Consider the following 23,848-nt stretch of genomic DNA (forward strand, 5'->3'; position numbering starts at 1 on the left):
GATGAGTGCTCAGGCTTTTATGCAATTTGGGCTTTACCTGTTTCTCCCGTTCTTCGGGACGCTAAAACTCAGACAAAAGTTGGTAGACCAAAAAATGGCATAAGGAAACCAACAGGATTAATATAATTGCAACAAAGTTTGTTTGAGACCAATTAAAAAAAATAAACCGTTTTTATTTTTCTACTTTTTATTAAAGCTGCTCATAAAATGTTTTTCCTACTATTTTCTATTTTAATTAGAAATATTTAATATATCGTTCAACATTTCGTAAATAATGGTTGTTTTTCTTTGAGAAATGCCTTTTTGTCTTCATATGGCTATAAAATTTGAATGAAAACCTCCTCTTTATTCCTTTACAAGATTTCATTACACATTTGTGTTATTGCAATTTTTATGTCATATACAAATTCACATATTTACAATTTCATTGTATTTGCACAACAGAATTACATTTATCTCTAAGAGGCAAACAATTTTTGGTGAAAGTTACTTCAATACGCCCTCTCTGGCGGCTCTGAGTTTGTTTCTGGTTCTAATAAAGGTTTCTAGAACATTCTGCACTGTTGCCTGCATACTGTGTCCACCTAGCCTGTCTATCATAGACACTGCACTCTTTTTCTTCTTGTCTTGGAAACCCTTCTCCAAAAATAACCTAAACAGCGAACTTTTGATGCTCTTATAAGATGCCTGGTAATGTCAGCAGCTCAAATAACTTCTTTTCTTCTTTCGTAAAGCGAGCATTATTACGAAAAAAATAAGCCGTGAGAAAACAACGCCGAAAAAGCATTTAGGGCATTAAAATAATTAGCGAAATCAAAGCTCTGCATGTCTGAACAGAAACGGATCCAAAACGATTTCCTCTTTCCGGTATTTATGAGTGTAATCATAAATTGAATTGACTTTAGTTACGAAGTTGAGTTTATAGCAGCCCTTTCTAGGATCCGTATAAAGTTACAAATTATGCTGCTTGGTCTGATCATTAAAAATCATATTGAATTAAAATGATTCATATTGAATGTTGGGAATGACTAACTGGCTTTGCATGATGGTGTTGAATCTGAGCCTGACAGAACCAGTGGACTCTGTGAGGAAGCCATATTTGCTCAGCACCACTCCTTCCTGTTCAGCATAAAAAATCAAATTACCTCAAATTTAACTTTATTGACCCTCCAAGGTAATTGATATTCAGAATTCTTTCTTTCCAATTTTAAAAGAATTGATCTCGTACGACAGGCGCGGGGTCCGCTTGCTTGGTTTTTAGCTAGCTTAACATTTTTTCAGACCCCGCTGCAGTGCGTTTGAGGCGCGGGGAAAGAAAAAATGGAGATTTAGGCCCAACCAGTGGGTTGAGGAGGGCTGGCACAAAAGCGCAGGGAGGGGGCGGGGTAGCAAAAAAGTGGCGGTGGTAGTAGAGGAAGGCGCGGGGGGATAGTAGAAAAGAGTGGGACACAATTACCTGTCACGAAAGAATTTTGGCTCTTTGAGTTTCTTCTCACACTATATATCGAAAACCACCAAAAATGTTTCATGAAACACTTTGGACCCAAATTTTGTCTCCCGTACCAATCTCTCCAAATCACTCTCTACCATGAAAAAAATACTATTCGAAAAAAATGAAAGGCAAAAACTATTAAATCAAGAGGGAAGTTCAACTTCTGAGCACGGTTAACAAAAAAAGGAAAACAATTAAATTTTATAACTGTCGGTAAAATAGTATCTATACATAAAATACACGAGTTTTAAAATGCTGAAAGCGTTACACACTGCTATATACATAGCCAGAAGTTGAATCCCCATCACTTCGCCTTTTTCAAAATTGAAAGTTTTAATCGAGGTTACATGACTCTACAGAAGTCACTTCGAAACTCTGGCATAACATCTGGAACCACTCCGCGGTTCTCGATAAAAGCAATAAGTTTAAAATAACTTGAAGCAGAGTCTCGTAACCTATCCGTCTAACTTTGCAGACTAACATTGTAATAAATGTCTCCAAGAATTTGTTGAATAAAAGTTGTTTTAGGATCTCCAACGGCCAGTACTCGAACAGAGAATAATGAAAACCAAAGTGAAAATGTTGAAAACGGCTATCATGGAAACCAATTACCCGCAGCCTAAAACTACATACAAGGAGCCCCTACAAAGCAAATTGAAAAATTGCATCTAACTTACTCGTCTGAGACTAACAATTTTGTGTAAATGCCCGCTGTCCTCAAAGTCAAAAACTTATCAAAAAAGCTGTAAAGGAGTAATTCTAGAAGCAAGAAAAAAATTCTCACAGATACCTAGAAACCCAGACAAAAAGCCCTTCTTAGAAAGAGAGAAAAAAGCCAAAGTAATTATTTTTTTGGAAATTGTTATCTTGAAGTAGCCCTAGATTTTCAAACATTACCGACAATACGAGTGCCCAATGTTACACTGAAAAATACTTGCGTAATGCACAATATGAACGTACACATACAATAAAGAGTTGAAAAACCTTTTTTCATTTTGGACTGCCAATACATCAAAGAGTTCCTTTGAGCTTAAATTAAATTTCATTCAGCTGTTGTGGTGTCAGATATGAAAACATAAAAACAGCCAGCAGATTGCCGGAAAATAGCCGCCGTTGACGCGCTTGAGTGCACATTGGGATTGAAACAGAAAAATAAAGAGATAAATTGACCAACCAAGGTTGGATTTGAAGCACGTGCGTCCGGTTGATCTCTCAAACTCAACCAGGAAAACAAGAACTGAGAAAAATTTACATTTGAATCCGTAGCACCAAAAATTGAACCACCCCCCCCCCATTTTTTTTATCAGTGCCTGTTATCCTATAATTCGGATCTTCTACAAGCAGTCGACTCAGCAGTGTTGCTGTGGGGGGAGGGGGGAGGGGGGAGGGGCGAAGTCCCACCCTGGTGGAACAACTCTTTCAGTCTCAAGTTGCAGATTCCCCGGTGAGATAATTCCAGTTTTTAGTACTGTGGCAGTCCATAAAGAGAAGCGGTATATTGTTTTCTGATAAACAGTTTTTCGCACGCTCAAAAATGAAGTACAATTTAAGAACAAAAGAAGCTTTGACAATTGAAAATTCACCTCAGACAGACATTTGTTCCCAGATTGAGGTAAATCCCAGCACAAGCAGTGGTCTAACTCAGCAGATGTCCAACTTTACAAAAGAAAATAAGTTTCACATTTCACCTGGCTCTATTTTATTTATTCCTGACACAGCCGACAAATTATATAAGATCAGGTATTAGATCTTTTGGAAGAAACCAAAGTTAGATACATTGGATGGGGCCCTGATTACGACTCATGGATCAACTCTAAATCAATATGGTACTACTGGTGTTTCAAAAAACCTTTGAGTAAATTGAAAAGAATCTCCAAGGAAATATCAGACCAAGTCGAAGATCTGCTAATTAATGCTGAGAGCGCACTCTAAGTAGACGAGGCATTAGCTGGTTTGAGCTCCGAAAGAATCAGAACAGACGGTAACCCTCCAGATTTAAAAACTCTGCTGCACACTAAAGTCCCGACTATCAGCTATGTCCCAATCAACGTACGGTACAAATGGTCAGAGCTTTTCTCTGATGTCATTACTGATTGCATTGAAGATCCCAATACAGAACTAAACTGGAGAAAAGTCTTCGGATTATCTAAATGCATTTTACGTGCCAGTAACAGAGGAGGGCAAAAACACGGCGGAATAACGACCAAAGCAGTCTGGAAAGAATTAATCGCTGGAACAGCGGAGACTTTGAGGGCTATGGAACGAAGCTTGCTCTTTGAAACAATCAAAGCGTTCAAACGATACAAGCTCTGAAGAGAATATCAAACGTGCAAAAAATTGTGTTTCCAGGGCGAAAATGGCAGAGCAGCAAAAGTTTTGGCTTCTGATGGTTTTGCACCAGTCAACAAGGCAACTCTCGATAGTTTGAAAAATTGCATCCCACTGAAGAAAAGCCTATTGTAGTCCAAAGTTTTTCATCACAAGCCTATCAATTCAGTGAGGAAAATGTTTCGGAACAGCTGAACTCGTTTTCTAGATTTACAGCTGCTGGTCCAACAAAAATGTTTCCCGAACATCTTTTGCATGCTGTACAGTGTACCGTTTCAGATCAGTCACAAATTGCTTTGAGAGTACTGACTAAGCTGGTAAACATAAGCTGCCGTGGGGAACTTCCTGAATTTATTTCAAAAGCTCTTTGTAGTTTATCGTTATCAGCCTTGTTGAAAAAGAAAGGCGGTAATCGCCATATTGCAGTCGGAGAAGTCTTGAGGAGACAAATAGCTATCGTATGAAAAAAATACTCACCTCGTCCGGTTCCTCGGGTATTTTGCAAATTGACTTTTGTAATGCATTCAATTCGATAAAACGCAGTGAAATGCTAAGAGCCGTAGCCAGTTCAAAACCTGGCATTACTGCCTTTACCAATTTCTGTTAATCACAACACAGCCACTTATTCTATGACAAATTTGTTGTTAGCAGTGAAAGCGGTAACAAACAAGGCGACCCATTGGGACCTTTGCTTTTCTCTGACACTCTGGTCCATTATAGAGAAAATTTAAGAATCTTCGCCAGAGCTTCAACAACATTCCTGGTATCTAGATGATGATGTATTGGTGGGCTCAGAGGACGATCTCATTAGATCTTTGGATCTTCTATGCCAGCTCGGACCTGATCGCGGCCTCCACGTCAGGGTCGATATGTGCGAACTGTGGTCCACGGTAGATTTAAACAGACTGGATATAAGTATAAAACGAAACTATATTTGGGGCCTAGAGGTTCTTGGAGCTGCGTTAGGATCCCCAGAGTTTTTCTGCATGAAACTTAACGACAGGATAGGGAAAATAAGGATACTATTTGAAAAGTTGGACTACCTTGATGACCCTCAGTGCGCCCTAGGTATCCTACGCCACTGCATTGGGGGCCCCAAAATGGTGTATTCTTTGCGTTGTCAAACCCCCAAAAGTCCAGTTATTAAATCCCTAATAGAATTTAATGCCCAACAGCGCGAAGAACTTGAGAATATCCTTGGAACTATTCTTCCAGAAGAATTCTGGACTCAAGCAACACTGCCCATAACCCTTTCAGGGTTGGGTGTACACCAATGCCAAGAGCAGTATAAAGCATCATACGTTGGTTCTGTTCTCTCATCTGAAGATCTTGTTTCAAAAATAACCGGTGAAAGCCCAAAAAACTGCCAAGTTTTTCAAGATCTTTATTCCAGTATCGCAAAACTGGACATTTCAAACCTTTCGCAAAAGAAGATCCAACATGATCTTGATAAAATGGCGCCGAAAGGAAGTGCCCGTTTTGTAAAGCAGGAGTTCTTGATATCTATGGGGATTGTGCCATTGCGTGTCATGGTCGAGGAGACGCAATTGCAAGACATGACCGGATTCAAGATAAAATAGTGTCTGCTTGCTGATCTGCGAATCTCTCACCAGTAGTGGAAAAAAAGAACCCATTTCAGAAAGCCAATCACGCCCGGAGACATCTTTGTCCCGACTTGGAAAGCGGGGAAACCTGCTGCATTTGATGTAAGTGTTACTTCGTCGCTGCAATTCAACTCTCTCACTAATGCGGCAAAAAAGGCAGGATACGCGCTTGATGCGGCAGATGAAAGAAAATATTGACTCCACGACGATAACTGCGCCAAAACGGAATCACATTTGTTCCCCTTGCAAATGAAGTCCTTGGCGGAATATCGGCAACCTTCAAGAAAACACTCAAGCGGTTGGCTGTGTTAAGTGACATTCGTTCTTTCCAAGCGCAGGAGTTGTCTGTAGCTTTCTGTAAACTGATGCAATCGTCAATCACCGCTATTCGGGGATCAGCGGCAATGTTGTTGGCACGGGCTCCCTAGTTGACTATTTTGCTTTTTGGGTGCTCGACCGATCGGAGGGGAGATGGTTGATCAATTACTGTCGCAACCATTGTCGACAGATATGATCAAGGGGTCTGCCTCAATGATTTTGACTCGCTCTTTTTGGCCCGATTTATTAACCAATTCAGAATAACAGGAGTCCCAATTGGTCCTTTTATGATGAGCCACCAAAACGATTGTAGCAAAAGGGAACCTTATTAATGTGCAGTTCTACTATTTTTTATTCTTACCTGACCAAAGTGGGGAGAAAAAAAACAAACATTTTAAATGTGGAAAACTAAAAAATGCCGATGCAATGAGATTCATAAATTGTTGATCTGTTGTATTGATAACCACCGTTATGTTAACCAAGTTAATTTAAGGTCTGTGAAAAAAATTTAAGGTTTGTAAAAAAAAAATTGACCGAAATTTTTTCTACTTTATTTTCAGTGTGAAAAACTGTTCTAATTGGGCCTGCAGTTTCAGTTATTCTGAAACTATAATTATTGCAGCTTCTAACTGAAAGCTAATGAGCTTAATACCAGTCTCAGCTAGCAAACACTCTAATGAACTTCGATAACCTAATTCTCAATCACTTAATGACCGCACTTCATCGATTTATCCCGTCTCTTTTAACCTTTTGATTTTGACATTATCCACCACATTGCGTAACTGAATGCGTGAGAGAACTTAAAATCCATTCAATTGCATCAAGTCACTGAAGGTGGCTATTAATTAAAGCAGATGACCTGAAAACGATTGGCGAAGACAGTGTGTAATGAGCGATCAATCACAAAAACAATTTTAAATAGAGAGGTGAATTAAATAAATATATTTAAATAATATAATCGGCCGGAACAAATTTAAAGCGACCAAAAATTTTTTCTTAAAAAACACTTTAATTCAAAGTTAAATCTCATTCTCATACCAAACCCTCCTTATTAACTATTGCCACGAAAAGCAGTCAGAAAATTAATACTACTGAACAAAGGGGGAAATGCAACCTCTGAGCAAAAAATTAAAACAAATGTGAATAAAGCTATGCACGAAAACATCAAAATTTTGACGATGAACTGTAACTTAAACGGAAGAATTCCGGAAGCGCCATGAAGCGTCAGCCTTTCTCGAACAACAAAAACCAATATTCTGTGTTGAAAGAATTATTCGTTGCCTCAACTAAGTTAACTAAAATATGGCAAATTTAAACCTTGTCATAACGAAACAAATCTTCAACACTGAAGGAATCAATAATGAGAACAATTACGAAATCATTCAAAAAGCATATAAAATGACAAACAGAAATAAACCTAAGTCGAAATTCTACAGCCCATGAATTAGAGAAAAGCACAGTAAAAAAGCAAAATTTTGCACTAATGGAAGCATATCTGTAATAATATAGCAAGAACTTCTAAAATTAACTCTCAATAATTTTGCTACCCAGAAAACACAATGTAAAAGAGTAGACACATATTTCGAAACAGATTGCCGGAATAGCTGCGAAAGAATAGACCTGCGTGCCATATAATAGAGATAGAAACAGATACAGATCTAAATTGAAAAAAAAATCGACGCCGCTCAAAAAACTAGGCTAAAAAACATTCAGCGATAAATCAATAAAGGTTTTAAAAATTCATTCCACAGAAGCCTCTTATTAGGGACCTTTACTGCACATATGAGTTCCTTTGACCTTAAACTAATTCAAATTAAACTTAAGTTTTAAAGTGCAAAAGTCATTTTATTGAGTGAGGTAAGTCACGTATGATCAAAATCTAATCACGCAAATAACCCAAAAACTTTTGCTAAAGCGAGTGAGAAATGACGTCACGCGCGTAAATGCCGTTAGTGAGAGGAAGAAGTCATTCAGAAAATTTGACTTTTTCAGCTTTGCTGTGTGAACAAATGTAAAACGAAAAAAGAGCGTCAGACGACGAAACAAAAAAAAACCAAGCGCACCGCAATATAGCTACGCTCAGCTTACAGCTTCGCAGCTATAAAAAATCAAAATAACAACCAATTAACGTCTGGCGAATTGCTCTCAAACGACCGGCGAGCGGTTGGCTTCATCAGTACCTAGGCACGGTTTAGTGAGGCTAGCTTTAGCTTAATTGAAGGCGCGTAAGTGGGTAGGTGAGCGCAGCGCGGGAGGGGGCTGATGGGGGTGACAACAGTTGGGGGTCAATCTCTAAGAACCACGATTCGCACCATTAAAATAAGTCTCCAAGCCAGATTCTGTGAATCGCATACTTGAAGGCTAGTAGTGAGCTGAAAGGCTCTAACAGCACTTAATGCCCGCTCGGCACTTCCTGTTTATCCCGTTTTTCAGGACGAAAAGTCAATGCGTCAGACGAAAAATTGGTCAAGCGAAAAATCGCATAACATAGCTGGCAGATTGCCAGAAAATAGCCGCAATGGATTCGTAGATCGGCAGTCTAAAAAAACAGTAAAAAAGACAGACCAAAAAAAATTCGTCTTTTCATTGAAGGCTGATCTGTTATACTTTGATTAAAAATCTGTATAAGTTTTTGCTGCCTCTATTAGTTGATCTCAAATAACCTTCATTTAGAGTGACACACGCCCATTTGACCTTATCTCTTTGAATTAAAGTAAATAAAAGTCAATTTCAAAGTGAGGAAGTCATTTTTGAGAGTGAGGTAAGTCAAGTGTGACCGAAAATTTAATCACGCACCATGAACAAAAAAACTCGCTCCACTAAGAGCGAAAAATGACGTCACACATGCAATTCAGTTGAAATTGCATGAACGAATGAACAAAAAGTGGCTGTGACGTCATATGGTTGTAACAAAAATCATGACGACGAAATAAAAAAACCAAGAGAAGGCCAATAATAGCCCCAGCTATCGCTGTGCGGCTATTAAAAAAAGACCGATAGGACTAATATAATTGCTAGAAACTTCGTTTGAGAGCAATTAATAAACTAAGGTCCCAAATATTAGGCGTCACAGCAAAAAAGATTTAAGTTAATTCTCTTGACAATATCTTTGAAAAATGACTTCAATCTATTTTAAAACCAATAAGTATTAGGAAAAGGACAAAGGAAACAGATTGAAAATCAAAAGCAAAACTTGTTTATTAAAATCAAGAGCCCGTGAATTTCTCAGAAAACAAATATCAGTACTTTTAATCATAAAGACCAGACAATAATAAAAGAATAGTGCTTCGAAGATAATTTCAAAACTGCAGAAATTAAATGAACAGCAAACAAAATTGAAGATCCCCCAAAACAAGGCTAAAATCTATAATTTTTACAAAGATTTACAGACTAAGATTTCACAGTCAGATTACGACGAAGGCAACAACTTCTCAAAGACATTTGCGACAAACAAAGGTAATATATATACTAGAAAGCAATGGACACATTGAGGGAATCATCATAATTTTGACAATTGACAGTGAAATAACAGTCGACAGATTGTCGGTAAGTAGCAGTTGTTGACCTTTTGATAACCGTAGCGAAGAATGTGAGAATGGTAGAAGATGAAAAGACAAAGATCCAGAGTGCCAGACTTTTTAGAAGTGTCATAAGTTTTTCAAATTGGTGAGCAGCTTAGGTTCGATCAACCATCTATAATTTTCGTCAGCTTCTTAATTGAGGCCTATTAAGCTTAATACTCAGGCCAGCTACGAAATGTTTTAATGAAGTATGTATCCCCTTTCGTTTGATTTTGCCGTTGGCTGCATTCACTAAATTATTTAAGTTTATTTGAATGGACTCTTAATTCATGAAAAAGCGTAATACTAAAACCAGCTAACAGCATATTCTAAACATCTATGATAACTTAACGCACTCCGTCTCTAACGTTAGGTCTTTATGCCCAGGCTTTAATGGTTTATATTGATGATTATCGATTTTGATCTTTTGACTAGATTGACCATATTCACTACATTGCGAAATTCAAAGAAAAATTCCATTCAGTTGAAACATTGAAAGATTTCTGCAAAACGAAAAAGAGAAAAGACACAGCAAATTTAAGAAGCGAGCGCCTAAATAATAGCTTCCGAGAGGATGAGGCGACTTTTTTTAAAAAATAAGTAGAGAAACAAATATTCCATTGTTTAACTTTGGATGTTCAGTGAATCTAGTTCGCTATCTTCCTGTCAAATTAAAACAATGAAAACTAAACTCAAAAAGTTGAAACACAGAAAAGCTTTGCCCAAACTGCCATTAAGAAAGAAATTTCATTGAATTTCAAACACTTAACCACAAAAGAATACAATTGTTTTGACAAAAAGTCACAAAATGGCCAGGAAATCCTCCGTTGACGCCACTGCCAACGTTGGAAATGAAATATTAATGAAACAGCGTTGAAATATTGATAACAGTCTATAATTTCGATATGTCAAAACGCGTTCTAATTTGGTCCTCAGCTTTAGTAGATTCGCTAAATATGCAGAATTCGTGCAAAACATCGAAGGACTACACGCATAGTACAAAAACCAATTTGCAGTATACTCTAAAGATCTTATAGAAAGATAACTAATACACAATGTTTTCAAACATTAAGTCTTGGGGCTTTATTGGTTTATTCCGTTTCTATTAATTTCGCCTTTTGACCTTGAACGTTGTGTAAAATGTTGAAATAATTCTGAATTTCATACTGCTGAAAAAGTGAGAGACTAAGTCTAATCTCAAACGTGAAAGGGTGACCATTGTTAAACGAAAAAGGGTAACAACGAAAATCCAAATAAGGAGAGTACCTAAATAACAGCCTGGTAGACTGACGACATCAGTTACTAATAATACGAAATAAAATCCTTATAGAAATGACGTCACGCGCGCAAAAGCCGGTAGTGAGAGGAAGGAGTCATTCAGAAAATTTGACATCTTCAGCTTTGCTGTGTGAACAAATGTAAAACGAAAAAGAGCGTCAGACGACGAAACAAAAAAAACATAGCAGGAAAAGTCCTGACGTACAATTCAAAGAATTTTCATTGACTGAACAAAAAAACTAGACCTAGAACGGACTATGAGTGAATTAGGAAAACCATTTCTAAAAAAAATCAGATTAAAAAACAAAAAAACAGAAAAAAACAAAAGCAGAAAATCAATGTCAAAATGCCGCTAGCGAAAACAAGAAACCACTAGCGAGAAATGTAAATTTGATTCAAACAAAAAAACTAGGCCTAGAATAAACTCTGAACGGATTTAGAATAAACTCTGAACTCTAAAATTCACGCCGCAAAACCACTCGCTTTTCGCTCCATTTCCTGTGACCAAAATCACTACTCCAATTTGACTTCAAAAATCATTAAGCGATGGGCTGGACGGGAGGGGTTCAAATCGCCTGGTGAAGGAGGGCGGACGGCGGAGTAATGGCGGGGGGGGGGGGGATTAAAAACCATCCTTCACGCCATAAAATTGTCTCCTCAAAACAGTTTTAATGAATCGCATATTTCAGTGACTAGTAAGGCGCTCACCCCTACCCAATGCATCCCTAAGCCCCAGCTAGCTACTACAGAAGCCATCTTCTCGCCGGTCCTTTGAGAGCATTCCTCTTGCCTTTAGTTAAATCAGGTCTTGCGTTCCTATGCTACACAATACACAAATACATTAGAAACGTACGTGGGTTGTAGGTTTAGCTGCATACGCTATGTCCTCTAATTCTGGAGATCCGCCGACAAAAAACCGTCTCAACTGAGTACTGATTGATCCGTTACCCAGAGGCCGCCAACAGGACACCTCTGTCTCGTAAATACCTGCACAAATGCTATGATAAACTTGAGGCTGCTTTAGATGAGTCCTACCTTAAAGATAAAATATCGACGATGATAGGAGTATAGCTTAATTGAATCATGTTCTCGAAATTCAAGCAATTCTTTTTTTGACAAATTATGACGGGTCAAGCTCACTTTCTTTCTCATAGTTTTCCAAAACAATACTTTTTTGGTGACATCGTTGAGTCCGTGAATGTTTCAATGTGTACCTGGTGCAGCTGGCAGTTTGATCCAGCCATAGCCTTCTGTTCTGAATCTCAACCACTGGTCAATTGAGAGGACCTCAATAAATAACGTTGGCCACTCGGAACTACTGTCATCTGTAAATAGCGGTTATTTTTATAGACATGACAAGTATTCAACTCAAGCAATAATTAGACATTTGGGATCTTTGCAAGGTTGGGCTGGTTATCCACAATGTTTTTGGCGAATATTTGGATGAAAAATGTCATAGGAGATACCATTATCCAAGAGAGAATTTTCAATGCATTCAAATTTTGACCACGGATACCGACTATCTAGTTCCAGGCATATCATTTTCGGTTGCTCGTTAATCTTTGTAATTGCCTCTTAATACTTTTTCTACCATAAACATAACCGACTAAACGTCTCAAGAATTGCTCTCGAACGACTAGTGGGAGCTCTAATCGCTTGCAGCCTGCTTCAGTCGGGGGGGGGGGGGGGGGGGAGGGGGAGCCTAAATGGGACAAAGTTCAATAGTGGGCTTCAAATAACAACATTAGAGGTTAACATATACCACTATTAAGATTTAAAGTATAAAATGACACCAGTTTCGCCGCACTTTTCATTTGACTTTTAGTATTAAATTGCCACCAATTGAGTTCAGCTGCTTGAAATTGTGATTGAGAGAGAATTTCAGATCACGCGAAACGGGGGGGGGGGGGGGGGGTAGATAGGTGGTGGGGGGTGGGTTTGTGCGGTGTAGTTTAGATAATTAGGGGTGACTTATATAGGAACGAAAAATCTCAAAATGACCTCTTCACCTTGAACATTACCAGCAGTTCCTAATTACTATACATTACAAACGAAGCTACTGTTAAAGTCCAATGTTCGAAAACAGAAGTCAACAACCAAAAACGGAGGTAAATGCTCGAACAGAAAGAAGTCAAAATACAAGTCATGAACAAACTTGCTTTCTGCTAAAAAAAACCTGTATAATTTCAATACTCCTCTTCGAGTCGCAAAAAGACACACACGTTTAAAATAATTGCTATGAACTTCGGTCAAGAGCAATTAACAATAGTCTTTGACAGGTGAAATTTTGCAGATGGCTACACGGTGTGGTTTAAATTTTTTCATGCAACTATCATCTGTATCTTTCATTTTCACGGCTGCATCTTGTTCAGATAATGGTGTTCAGTATACATTTTAAGTATGCAGAACTACGTCAAACAAATTTCTTTCAATGTAGTTTCAAGGTTTACACGCTGCCGACTGCTTCAAACTTTGTTCAGTAGCAATAAATTAAACCTTAAAGCAGGGCATTGACTTTAACACCCTGTATTACAACTACTCGAACGGTAAAAAAAAGTCACTGTAGCTCCCCTTCTTATTGCAATAAAAACAGATCACCAGCACTCCTCGAATCGCGAAAAAACAGAGCACCAATAAAATCCATTTTTTATTATAAAAACCATTGGTGCCACAATATATCTACCCAGTGCTTACATCTATAATAAGTCGCTGATTCCTAATAGACGCTTACCATCATCTTCGGCCTCTTTGCGGAAGAAGAGCTCAAATTCGAAGGGAAATCCAAAGTTGCACACCTCGTCCTAAAACACAGAGTTGCGGAAAGACAAGCTAAAAAATCATCTATATCATTGCTAAATTAAGGCACCCAGGAAAACAACTTGAACGGATTGCTTTGAACACCGCAATGGACGCAATTTGACGCCGATCAAAAGCTCCAATGACCAACCAAACACCAAATTGTAAATATTACACGGTACGAACTCTCACCTTTCCATTGGGAGCCACACGAATGTTGCATCGTTGGGTGACACCTGTGATCTGACAAGAGTTGGGATCAGCCCACCAGCCTACAACAAGTGTTATAAAAGTCATGCACAAGTGAAAAAAACTGAACAAATAATTTCCACTTTTCAACGATATACAAAGCGACAAGGATTTTAAAAATATCTTAATTATTATGTCTTTTTAATTATTAATATAACGATACGGTTGAACAGACCTTTTTGATAAAACCTATCATTCCCATTATAGACCCCACTACAAAAACCAAGCTTTCAACTAGTAGAGCATAGTGGGTAGATTGAAGGATTGCCGACCACGAGTTCGCCAATAAATTTAGGTTCAGAATGGAAAAAAAATTCTTAACTGAAACAAAAATTGCTTAGATGCTTCAGGTTCACTTATAAATAAGCGAGTTTAGCTTTCGTCCTCAATTAAACTCGAGTTAGTATAAAATAAGCGTACAAACGAAGAAAGATTTCAAAAAAATAAACATCGTCCGTAAACTGCAGTACAAAAATAAACATACCCAGCAGATTGCCGAAAAATAGCCGCCGTTGATTCCAATAAGCATGATTGGGATTGAAAGAATAGAAGATATTGAAAAAAAAAGATTTTTGTACAAAAACATTTTTTAAGTCCGATTTATTTTGATGGCATTTCGTAGTTGAACAAAACGTACTTCTGTTTCTTAGAGAGACAGTTTCTTCTGTTTCTACAGGGGCTACTATCAATGCCAATAAGCATTAGAGATGGTAACTAAGACTTATAGGAACGATGTTCAAATAGCGGGCATTTAAAATTGGGCTTTATGGGTTTATCCCGTTTCTATTTCTGACTTCAATTTTTTATACTGACTCAGTTCATTTTGAATTGCTTTGCTGAGCAATTGATGTTCAAAATCACTTTCAGCGGAATGAGAGAAGAGAGAAACTAGCCTAGAGAAGTATAAAAGATATCACGCAAAATGTTGAAAAAGCGGCAAAATGAGGTAAAGCGAAACATTTTTTATTCGACGAAGTAAAAAAATAGGAGCGCCATAATAGCCGGCTGAGAAGATGAGGGCGGCTATTAACTAGTGAAATAGGAATTCAACTGAGCGGGGTAACCGTGGAGGAGGCTTCAACTTTCAAGATTAGAAACCACACTTCTCACGATGAAATTCTCTTTAAAAACAGTTTCAGTCCACTGCATACTTAGAGACTAGCAAGGCGTAAGGCTCTAAGAGAGCTGCTCATCCACTTAAAGCTCTTCGGGCGCTACTTGTTTATCCCAGACAGCAACAAGTACAACAAACATTAGCAAAACTAAAAAAATCACCAAGATTTTTTTAAAAAAAAGAACAAGAGTAAAAGTCACAAAAAAACAATAGCTATAAAACGAAAAAACTCGCTTTAATTGAAGCCTTTTTAGCAACCAATGAGACCTGTCGATAATGAAACAAAGCTAAGACGACAAAATTGAAAAGAAAAACGCGCAAAATTCAAAAAACTCAATAATAATTATTGAAACGATTTAGTGTCAAAGTCATAGAAAGCCTTAGCTTTGAACAAAAACGATTAAATCAATAAACTTAACCGGTATTAATACAATCAGAGACCTGTCCCCAATGAGATTATAATAATAAGACATCAAAAAATAAAATAAATACTTGCAGAAGTCAAAAATTCACTCAACATTTTTGAGAAAATTGTTATAATAAATACTTGCAGAACTCAAAAATTCACTCAATATTTTTGAGAAAAAGTAGTGTCAGAGTCATGAAAACCACTAGCTTTTAGCCATAATTTAGGTTCTTTTATGCCTCATTAGCAACCAATCACACCTGTCATTGATGATACTAAGTGATAAGACAACAGATAATTTAAAAAAAGGGGACAAAATCTAAAATTCACTAATATTTTCTGGCAACAAATAGTGGCCAAGTCATAAAAAGTTCTAGCTGACCCTTAATGAATTCAAGCAAAAGCAGATAGGCACAAATAGAACACATATGTATCGTCTTAAAAGCACTGAAGAAGAGGAAACTATAAAAACAGAAGTCAAATTGACGCACCTGAAAAAAAAAACATCTCAAAAACCGCCAAATTGTTCAAACACCAATTTCTCACTCCACTTTAAAGGTATTTTGAGAAAGTCATGCCTCAAAACTACTCGATTTTCGCTCTATTTACTATTTCAGTGTGACCAAAATCACCACTCTAATTTGACTTCTCACTGACGCGAAAAAGCCAAAAAAGCTTTGAACAGATCTTTAAAAAAACAGCACACCAATACAATTCAAATTCTTTGAATTGTGAAAAGGAGAGTGCCTAAATAATGGTCGTTTGAGAGGCTGATGGCGGCTATTAATAATTGCTACAAACTTCGTTTGAGAGCAATAAAAAAGTAAAAAAGGACTGCGACAAAATTTGCTTACAATTCATTTAGAATTTGTACTCCTTTTGTTAGAATTTATTTAAAACTGCAACTAACAGGTGGGAATATCAAGGTAGTACTGAATGTAAAGTCCGTCGTACTCGAAGTTCTGTGCAGACACGATCTCTCCGAAACAGTTGACCCTCAGCACTCCTGGCTGGGGCAGCTCAAACTGGTTGCCAATTGACTTGGTCTTGTACTCCTGGTGTCTTTGGTAGATATCATTTATCACCTACAACCACAATTAGTTCGAATGACATCAGTTATCCATAAATAAACGACATGTCTCCTACAGGTTCATGTTTTAAAATTCGTCTCATTATTTCACTCCATTCAAGTTTTTGCATTTCTAGATCTTTCCAAAAGTTTTTGAGCTGAAGTTTTCCCAATTAAGTATGAAACACGACCCGTATTGGACAATTACTAGTATTTGAAGCCCAAACGATCTAATATATACACAATCGTTTAGTATAACTAGACGAACGAACTGAAATATTTAGGCCACCAACCTTTCAAAATTTGTTTCTTTTTCGACTTCCAAAGTGTATTCTACAAGCGAATTCAACAGAGAAAGCTGTATCAGGCTTGACTTCAAAAACCTCTCATTTAATCATTGGCGAGAATGATTTGCAATTTTGGCAAGTACTAACTAACCTTTTGTTCTCTCAATTTCTCCTTAGAAGTGATCTGCTTCGAGGCATGCTCTATCGTGTACTCGAACACTTCTGAAGCACACATAAAAAAAATATTCATAAGCAGTCGCCAACTGAATTGTTGTTAATTCTGCAGAAATAATCGAAATTTTACCAACAAGTATCTGTTTTCTATACCAAGAACACGTGTTCCTAAGCTAATCTATTGGAAACTCGAGAACCGTTCTTGCTCTATGGTGCGATCTAACTGCTCAACAGCTCATTCAAGCTATGTGCTTTCGAGCTATATGCAGTTAATGCAATGGCCTTAATGTCCATGTAGGTAATCCACCTATTGCATTGATTTTCGTTTTTCTTTTTCGTCAGCTACAATCACAATCTAAGACAATTGCCAAAATCTACGAAACTTACCACGTCTAGGTTGCGAGAAATCTTTGAACACAATGAGAGAATTCACATTAGATAAATTTGCAAATGATCAGCTTGAATGTAAAACCACCAATCGATTTCACTGAGCTCCTTTTAGTATTTTCGAGCCCAGTTTTTTTTTCTGTCAAAATAAGCATTCGACAGATAATAGCATATCAACATGCAGATGATAAAAATCGGATTTGATTGATATTAACACAAATAGAAGAATAAAGAATAAACAAACTCGGATATAGTTTTTATTAGGGAAGTTTGTAGGGAAGATTACGGACAAACCTCTTCGCTCTAAATCGGATACCAAAGTGTAGGAAGGTCTGTGTCGGTTGAAATCGGGAGACACCGAAATAACCCCAGTGCTGGACAGCTGAAAAACATCAAAGTAATAATAAATTGAAGAAATTGTGAAGATATCTAAAAAGGCAACTGTAGACCCTAAATCTAACATTTTTCTGCAATTTCCGCACCGCAATTATAACAGACTATATAATAGAACACAAGAGACAGAAATTAAGAATTTTGGTTCAAATATACAGATAAAAAGTTACAACTAAACCCTCTCACTACTGTTGCTGTTGAGAAAAAAACACTGGTAGAATATGTTGACAAATATCGCCACGCGGCTTTTACCGCCATCGAGAAGCTATCAAACCACCGAGGCGAAGCTGAGTTGTTGCATAACGTCGAGAGTATATACATCCGTGTGGTATTTCATAATCATCTCTAGTTGCGATTGCAACAGTTGCATAACTTAGGCTACACTGCAGTTGATTAGACTATCTTTTTCCTATACTCTTTTCTCACCACTTCTCATCTGGCCACAGTAACGGAAAAAAAGATCTAATCCCAAGCACAGATTCAGATTTCTGTAAAATTCATCGCGCTCCAACAAGCTATTTCTGCGTAAATTAAGCAACGAGAGTTTTTAAAAAGTTTTGCATAAATGTCGAAACAGCGGACGACGCAAGACGGATTTCTCTTCAAACAGGCGAAGAGTTGGCTTTAGTATTAGCTAGCCTACGGCTAGGATTAGCTAGCCTAACTTTTGTGATTCTAGTAAAATAAATCGAGCATAGATCAGTAGCTTTGTTGGGTGTATGAACGGTAAATTCAGTAGCCCCAGCACTGAATGAAAGTCTAAGCTCTTGTTTTTTGCTAAATTCTTGGCTTTTGCTGGTGAAATTTGATAGTCATTCGATAATTTTTGTTTAATTAATAATCAGCCTTTCATGAAATCTTCATTAGTTTTCTTTAAAAAAGCGTCAATTCTGAGTTCTTACGCTCTGCCGTTTCCATTTTCAAGCGCCTGAATGGAGCAGCAACCGAGCACGTTCTCGGAGGTTTTAGCCTCTGGGACGGTTAAAAGGCAGACTAAAGTTAAAAGCATCTTGAAAATGAAGATTATTCCACCCTTCAAGCGAGAGCACTTTAACAACGCAAAAAATTTTTCAAAAAGCATCTAATGAAGCTCCGAGTAGCATTCTATTGGCCATCGATCCAGTAAACCGCCAAAAGATTACTCTCTCAAAAACCTTCACTGCCATCAACGAAAAGCGACCTCACAGTCCTGGTCATAGGGCCGATTGAAGCCGCCGAAAACATGGACAGACTGAAAAAAAACGGACTGAAAATAATCAACCGTTCTATGTTTCCGACGGCAGACGAATTATGACGTACGGACTATAACGGTTTCCCTTAACGTGTTATCATGGGAATGAGTAACGTGCCGTATCTGCTTGACGACGATACTTTAATCGAGAAGCTCGAATTACCTCCAGACGTCGAGCCTATCAAACCTATTACGCGAGAAAAAGAGAAACTGCCAGAAGGCGATTTCTATACTGGCAAAGCATCAATGCTGTTAAATAAACAGAGCAAAACAAGCGAGAACGAATTACGCGAATGGCCATTCAAGTCCGCTAGCGGAGAAAGGCAGTTTGAATGGTTAGATACCGTCCAACGCTCACAAGCCAGCGCTGCATAGCTGTACTTTTTGTAAAGCGGAGAACAAACCGCACATAGGTCATATAGCTTGGTGCAGACTGAACAAAACCAAAAGCGGTTAACCAAGAGCCGAACCAACGCGTAAAACCAAATGAACGAAACTTGCCAAGGCGAGAATTGAACCAACAAAGTACAACAAGCGAACAAAGATTACCAAGCCGAGAATCAAAACCGCGCGAGCAGAGATCACCAAGCCGGGAATCGAACCCGCGCGAAGAATCCCCTCATAATATCTTCGATCCCCTCACAATTGACAAAAGTGAAGCTTTCAGCACTCCTGAATCGGAGTTTTGGAAGCAAGCGAGGACCGAGAGACCAGCGGCAAAAAGAGACAACAACCACATCTCACCAAAAGAGGCTCCTAGCAGATACAAGGTTCTGCGGAAATCTAGTAAACTGGCTAAGAATATAAATGAAAAAACTAAGGAAACTGAGCAAGACTTCATCAATTACATCTTATAACATCTCCAATAATATGTTTATGTTGAAATAATGGCTCTCTTCGTTTCGTTTAACTGTCGGGGCTCAGGATCCCACTTAAAAATGTTACAGCTTCTTTCCCAATTTAAGAACTTGCCCTGCAAGAAACAGACAAAAAGGCTAAGTTCAAATCAGCAGGCGAAAATTGCAAAAATTAGGGTTATTTTGCGTGTTTGTGTTTGTAGTACCAAAACATATAGCTCATAAAGTGGTCATAACAAGCAATTTTGTCTCGCAAAAAGCTTTCATCAATTTTTAAAAATTTCAACCTAAGACTAATCAAACAAAAAAACCCAAACAACATAAAAAATTGCACCATTTTGAGCCCAAAAACTCCTAAAAATGACCTTTCAACCTTAAATTAAGGCCATCCTAGCAGCTGCACCACTATAAGCACTTGAAGGACTACTAAAGCCCACTTTGGGCCTCTAATGAAAATTAATGCCCGCTGGGCTTTACCTGTTTATCCCGTTTTGAAAGATCAAAGTCATTGAAAAATGTGTGAACACATCTTTAAAAAAAAGCACAGCGCACCAATACAGTTCAAATTTTTTGAATTGTAAAAAAGACAGAGCACCAATACAATCCAATTCTTGGATTGTAAAAAAAAGACAGCGCCCCAATACAATTCAAATTCTTTGAATTGTAAAAAACCAAGAGAAGGCCAATAATAGCCCCAGCTATCGCTGTGCGGCTATTAATCACAACAACTTTCAACATCCGGATAGAATTCGAGATAAAGCAGACAAAAGTGTCCACATGTTGACTCACGTTAACAGTGCATAGGACGAACTCATTCTCTGGAACGTGTTCCATGCCTGGTCGAGTGAGGTCTGCCATGATGTGGAATGTGGTGCCAGACTGCTTCAGGTAATGAGTTTGCTCTTTCTGCGTCTCACTTGGGTCCTCCACCACTTTGCGACCCCCACTGAAAAGAGTTAAGTGGTTAAGAGTTAAAACGTAAGGGAAAGCAAAAATCCGGACAAACAGTGCCCACATTACGATTTTAAACTCTGTCTGTATCTAAAAATCGTCCCCAAATCTAACGGATTCGGTGTTGATAATTAGTAGAGGGAATAGCTCAATTGCCTAGATAGAGAGTTTAGTAAGTACAATATATTCATAATTACGGACAAAATCACAGGTGTTAAATGAACTAACGTAAATGCCGTTGATGAGGGTTTTCCGGGCGACGTAGCTCTATTGATAGCTTGGTCTGTAGTCTCCTGTTCTTCGTTCTGTTTCAATTCTGCCAATCTCAAATCGGCCATTTTCTTCGACAAGTAGGAAGGTTCCTCATTCTCATCAGTCGTCATTGCGCTAATTTCCTTCAATCACAAAAAGAACAGATCAGACCGGTTGCCGAGAAAAGTCGACGAAAAAAACCACTTCATTTCAAATAGGAAATAAACCCCCTTTTAACGAGCTGCTCATTTAGCATGTTTTGCCATGACTCGCGGGCCATGGCCATACCTCAGCGGCCCGAGGGACTTGCTGAAACTATCACAACCGAACAAATTATCACGACCGAAATTCAATTTTAAAATGGGGGTTGACTTCCGTGTTTTTGTTTCGTGGGGTTCATTTCCCATCTAACTTTCCCATAACTTAATATGTATTGACAGAAGGAACAATCCGAACTCATTGCCTTTGACAAATGATTTGTTTTCGTTTCACGTAATAATTACAACTATTGAAGTAATTTTAAGAGCATAGTAAAGATACCACGTCTGACGGCAACTGCAGCATTGACGTGTTGCAATTAAACAAATATTAGAAACTTGAAGAGTTATTTCATTCTGATTTTCCGAAAAAAAATCTTTCACTTACAAAGGTTTCAACAAATTTGTCCCCAGGAACATATGTGAACAGCTTTTTATTAGGTCGTTTTTCAGGATCGCCTTCAAACTCTGCAGACAAATTTTTCATTTTCTCAAAGTGTTCGCTTGCTCCTTCATCCTCTCCTCTAGCTGAATACTGCAAAATTTCACGCTAAAAATGCAAAGCGATAGTAAGGCCAAGTAGTGAGTAATTCCAAAAACAATGCCAAAAAATTCTCCAACTCCTTACATGATTAAACTTCTTTTCGCAGAAATTCACAGTAAGCTCTTCAGTTTCCGATTTTGCTCCTGAAAAACAGTTGAATAGTCTAAAGCTGAAATATTTATATTCGATCAAAAGTTAATTAAGTCTTGATACGGATATAATAACAATAAATTATTTAGGGTCAAGTCCAGGGGATTTTTAAGTCAAGATGTTTTCCAGATTTTATTTTTAACCTTTTTGAAGCTCAAGAAACTTCTCTTTTGCTGATAGCTTAGCCGAGGTGACATCACTTTCTGATTCAGCTCCATCTGACGCCGGAAAAACTGATGCTGCTGTTAGCTTTTTCAACGTAATCCTGTATAAAGAAAATAATTTATCACTGCATCTATTGACATGGCATCGAGTGCCATTCAAGCATCAGAGCTTGAAATTATCTTAAAACAATGAATTCAAGCACACCAGTTTCTGTCACTCAATTTTCATTGTCAAATTGAGAGTTGTTCTCCACTTTACGTAAGAGAAGTATCTAACTTTCTAAGCCGTATCTAGAAATAGAGCGAGTCAAGCTTACTTGAACTTCAAATTGCCAATTGGATCTTTGGACCGATAATGGGCATTTTGCTTCTCTCCACTTTTATTTGTAAGCATTGCAGTCTGAAAAAAAAACCATTCATTGAATCAGCAACACGCCAAATTTTTACAGTGATGGTGATGCTAGTCACAACTACAAGCGAGCGTAGCACCTGAGATTTCTCGCAGCTGTCAGCCCTTGGAAAGCTGACTCGGAAACCAAACTCTTTTCCTCGGAAACCAAACTCCGCGCCGGCTAAAATCAATTCGCTTCATGTCAGGAGTTTTGTAATCTTTTCCCTAATTTGACTTTTGTAGAGATTTCACAAAAATTTCATCGAAAAACTTTCCAAAATTACCGCCAGTGAAACACCAATGGCAAAGCCTCTCCGATTGAGCATAGCAACTTTTTTCACACTTAAAATGAACATCCGTTACGACTAGTCTCAAAATGCTCTTCATAGTTAAACTCAGAATCTAGGCAAACTCGTCACTGGAGGACAGTTCTCTAGACCCATCTTCAATTTCTTCCTCAACCGGGAAATTGGTGTACAAGCTTTTAACATCATAAACATTATTACCTCAGCAGACTGCGGATTGGTAGCCTCTAAAACGGCCCTGGCATATTTCGAGTTAGTTTCGATGTTTTCCCCTGGTAGCCTCTGGAAAAAAGGAGACAGAAGTTTATCAAGGTCCTCGTAATTGCTACCAGTATTGACAGAACAGGCCGAAAGGGACTACAGTTATTTGTATTTTAGCAATTCCAAAAAGTCTGGAGGGTTGCAATCCAGTTGTCCTGAGCATGTGATGAATCTTCCCGCTTATGTTTCCCTGTTTAATTAGTTGATGAAGACTGATATTTATCTGTTTCTCCGTTTCACGTTTAGGTCGTCAATTTCTCCGTTGTGATCCTCAAATTGACTGTCACTAACGATTTCATTCAGTTTACCAGAGTATTTTATTTCTTTCATCAAACAAAAACCACACCCCTCATCAAATAGCACAGCTAACAGTTTTTGAAACTTCAACCAGTCATGAATTTTTTAAAGACCCCTATTCATTGCTGTCTCAAGTAAAAATTGGACGTACAATTTTTCCGACAATTCTAATTCACATAACTTTTCACCGTCGGTTCAATTCTCATGTAACTCACGAGCTAATCCATCTACGTCCGCAAGAAATTGCATTTCATCAAATTTGTCTCTGATAAGATGCTTGAGACTTAATGATTAGATGACAAAGACAAAATTTAGCAGTTCATCACGGTCCAACTTAACAACAATGTTATGAGATTCATTTCGCAAAAGGCTGTCCTGTCTATCAGACAGCTTCGTCAACTTGTTTTTACGTCTCTTACCTATTAGAATGGCATCTCCTTTCCTTTCCAATATTGTACACAATGGATGGTAAAAGTTCTTTATTCACTTCTTTTCTGAGAATAAACTTCTCCTCCTCTATTTTTTTCATCAATCAATCGTCTAGGCTTTGTTCTGCACGACCTATTTCTTTCCCTAGGAGCTTAAGTTGAAAACTGCATCACTTGTTCTGAAAAAACTTGTTTTTTGGGATCCCGAAACTTCGAAAAATTCGCAATGATGTCATTATTACAGGCTTTTAAGGAAACTATTCCATCTTTATACTTTACTTGTTTATTTGAAGATTTGACAAAAT

General features: G+C 37.9%; 1 protein-coding gene across 1 annotated transcript; it reads right to left on the bottom strand.

Moving 5' to 3' along the window:
- Positions 1-325: 325 nt before the first annotated feature.
- Positions 326-22,288, bottom strand: LOC142336042 (tectonic-like complex member MKS1). Its single transcript, XM_075384536.1, has 15 exons — positions 22,179-22,288; positions 21,841-21,962; positions 21,632-21,690; positions 21,392-21,553; positions 20,723-20,889; positions 20,333-20,489; positions 17,357-17,444; positions 16,653-16,723; positions 16,056-16,230; positions 13,569-13,648; positions 13,312-13,381; positions 11,795-11,905; positions 11,434-11,567; positions 1,034-1,119; positions 326-652 (listed from the first exon to the last, which is right to left on the bottom strand). The coding sequence occupies exons 1-15, from the start codon at positions 22,253-22,255 to the stop codon at positions 487-489; spliced, it is 1,725 nt and encodes a 574-aa protein (XP_075240651.1). The 5' UTR covers positions 22,256-22,288; the 3' UTR covers positions 326-486.
- Positions 22,289-23,848: the final 1,560 nt, after the last annotated feature.

The sequence above is a fragment of the Convolutriloba macropyga genome, chromosome 3 (assembly GCF_964194025.1).
Source record: "Convolutriloba macropyga chromosome 3, txConMacr16.3, whole genome shotgun sequence".
NCBI lineage: Eukaryota > Metazoa > Xenacoelomorpha > Acoela > Convolutidae > Convolutriloba > Convolutriloba macropyga.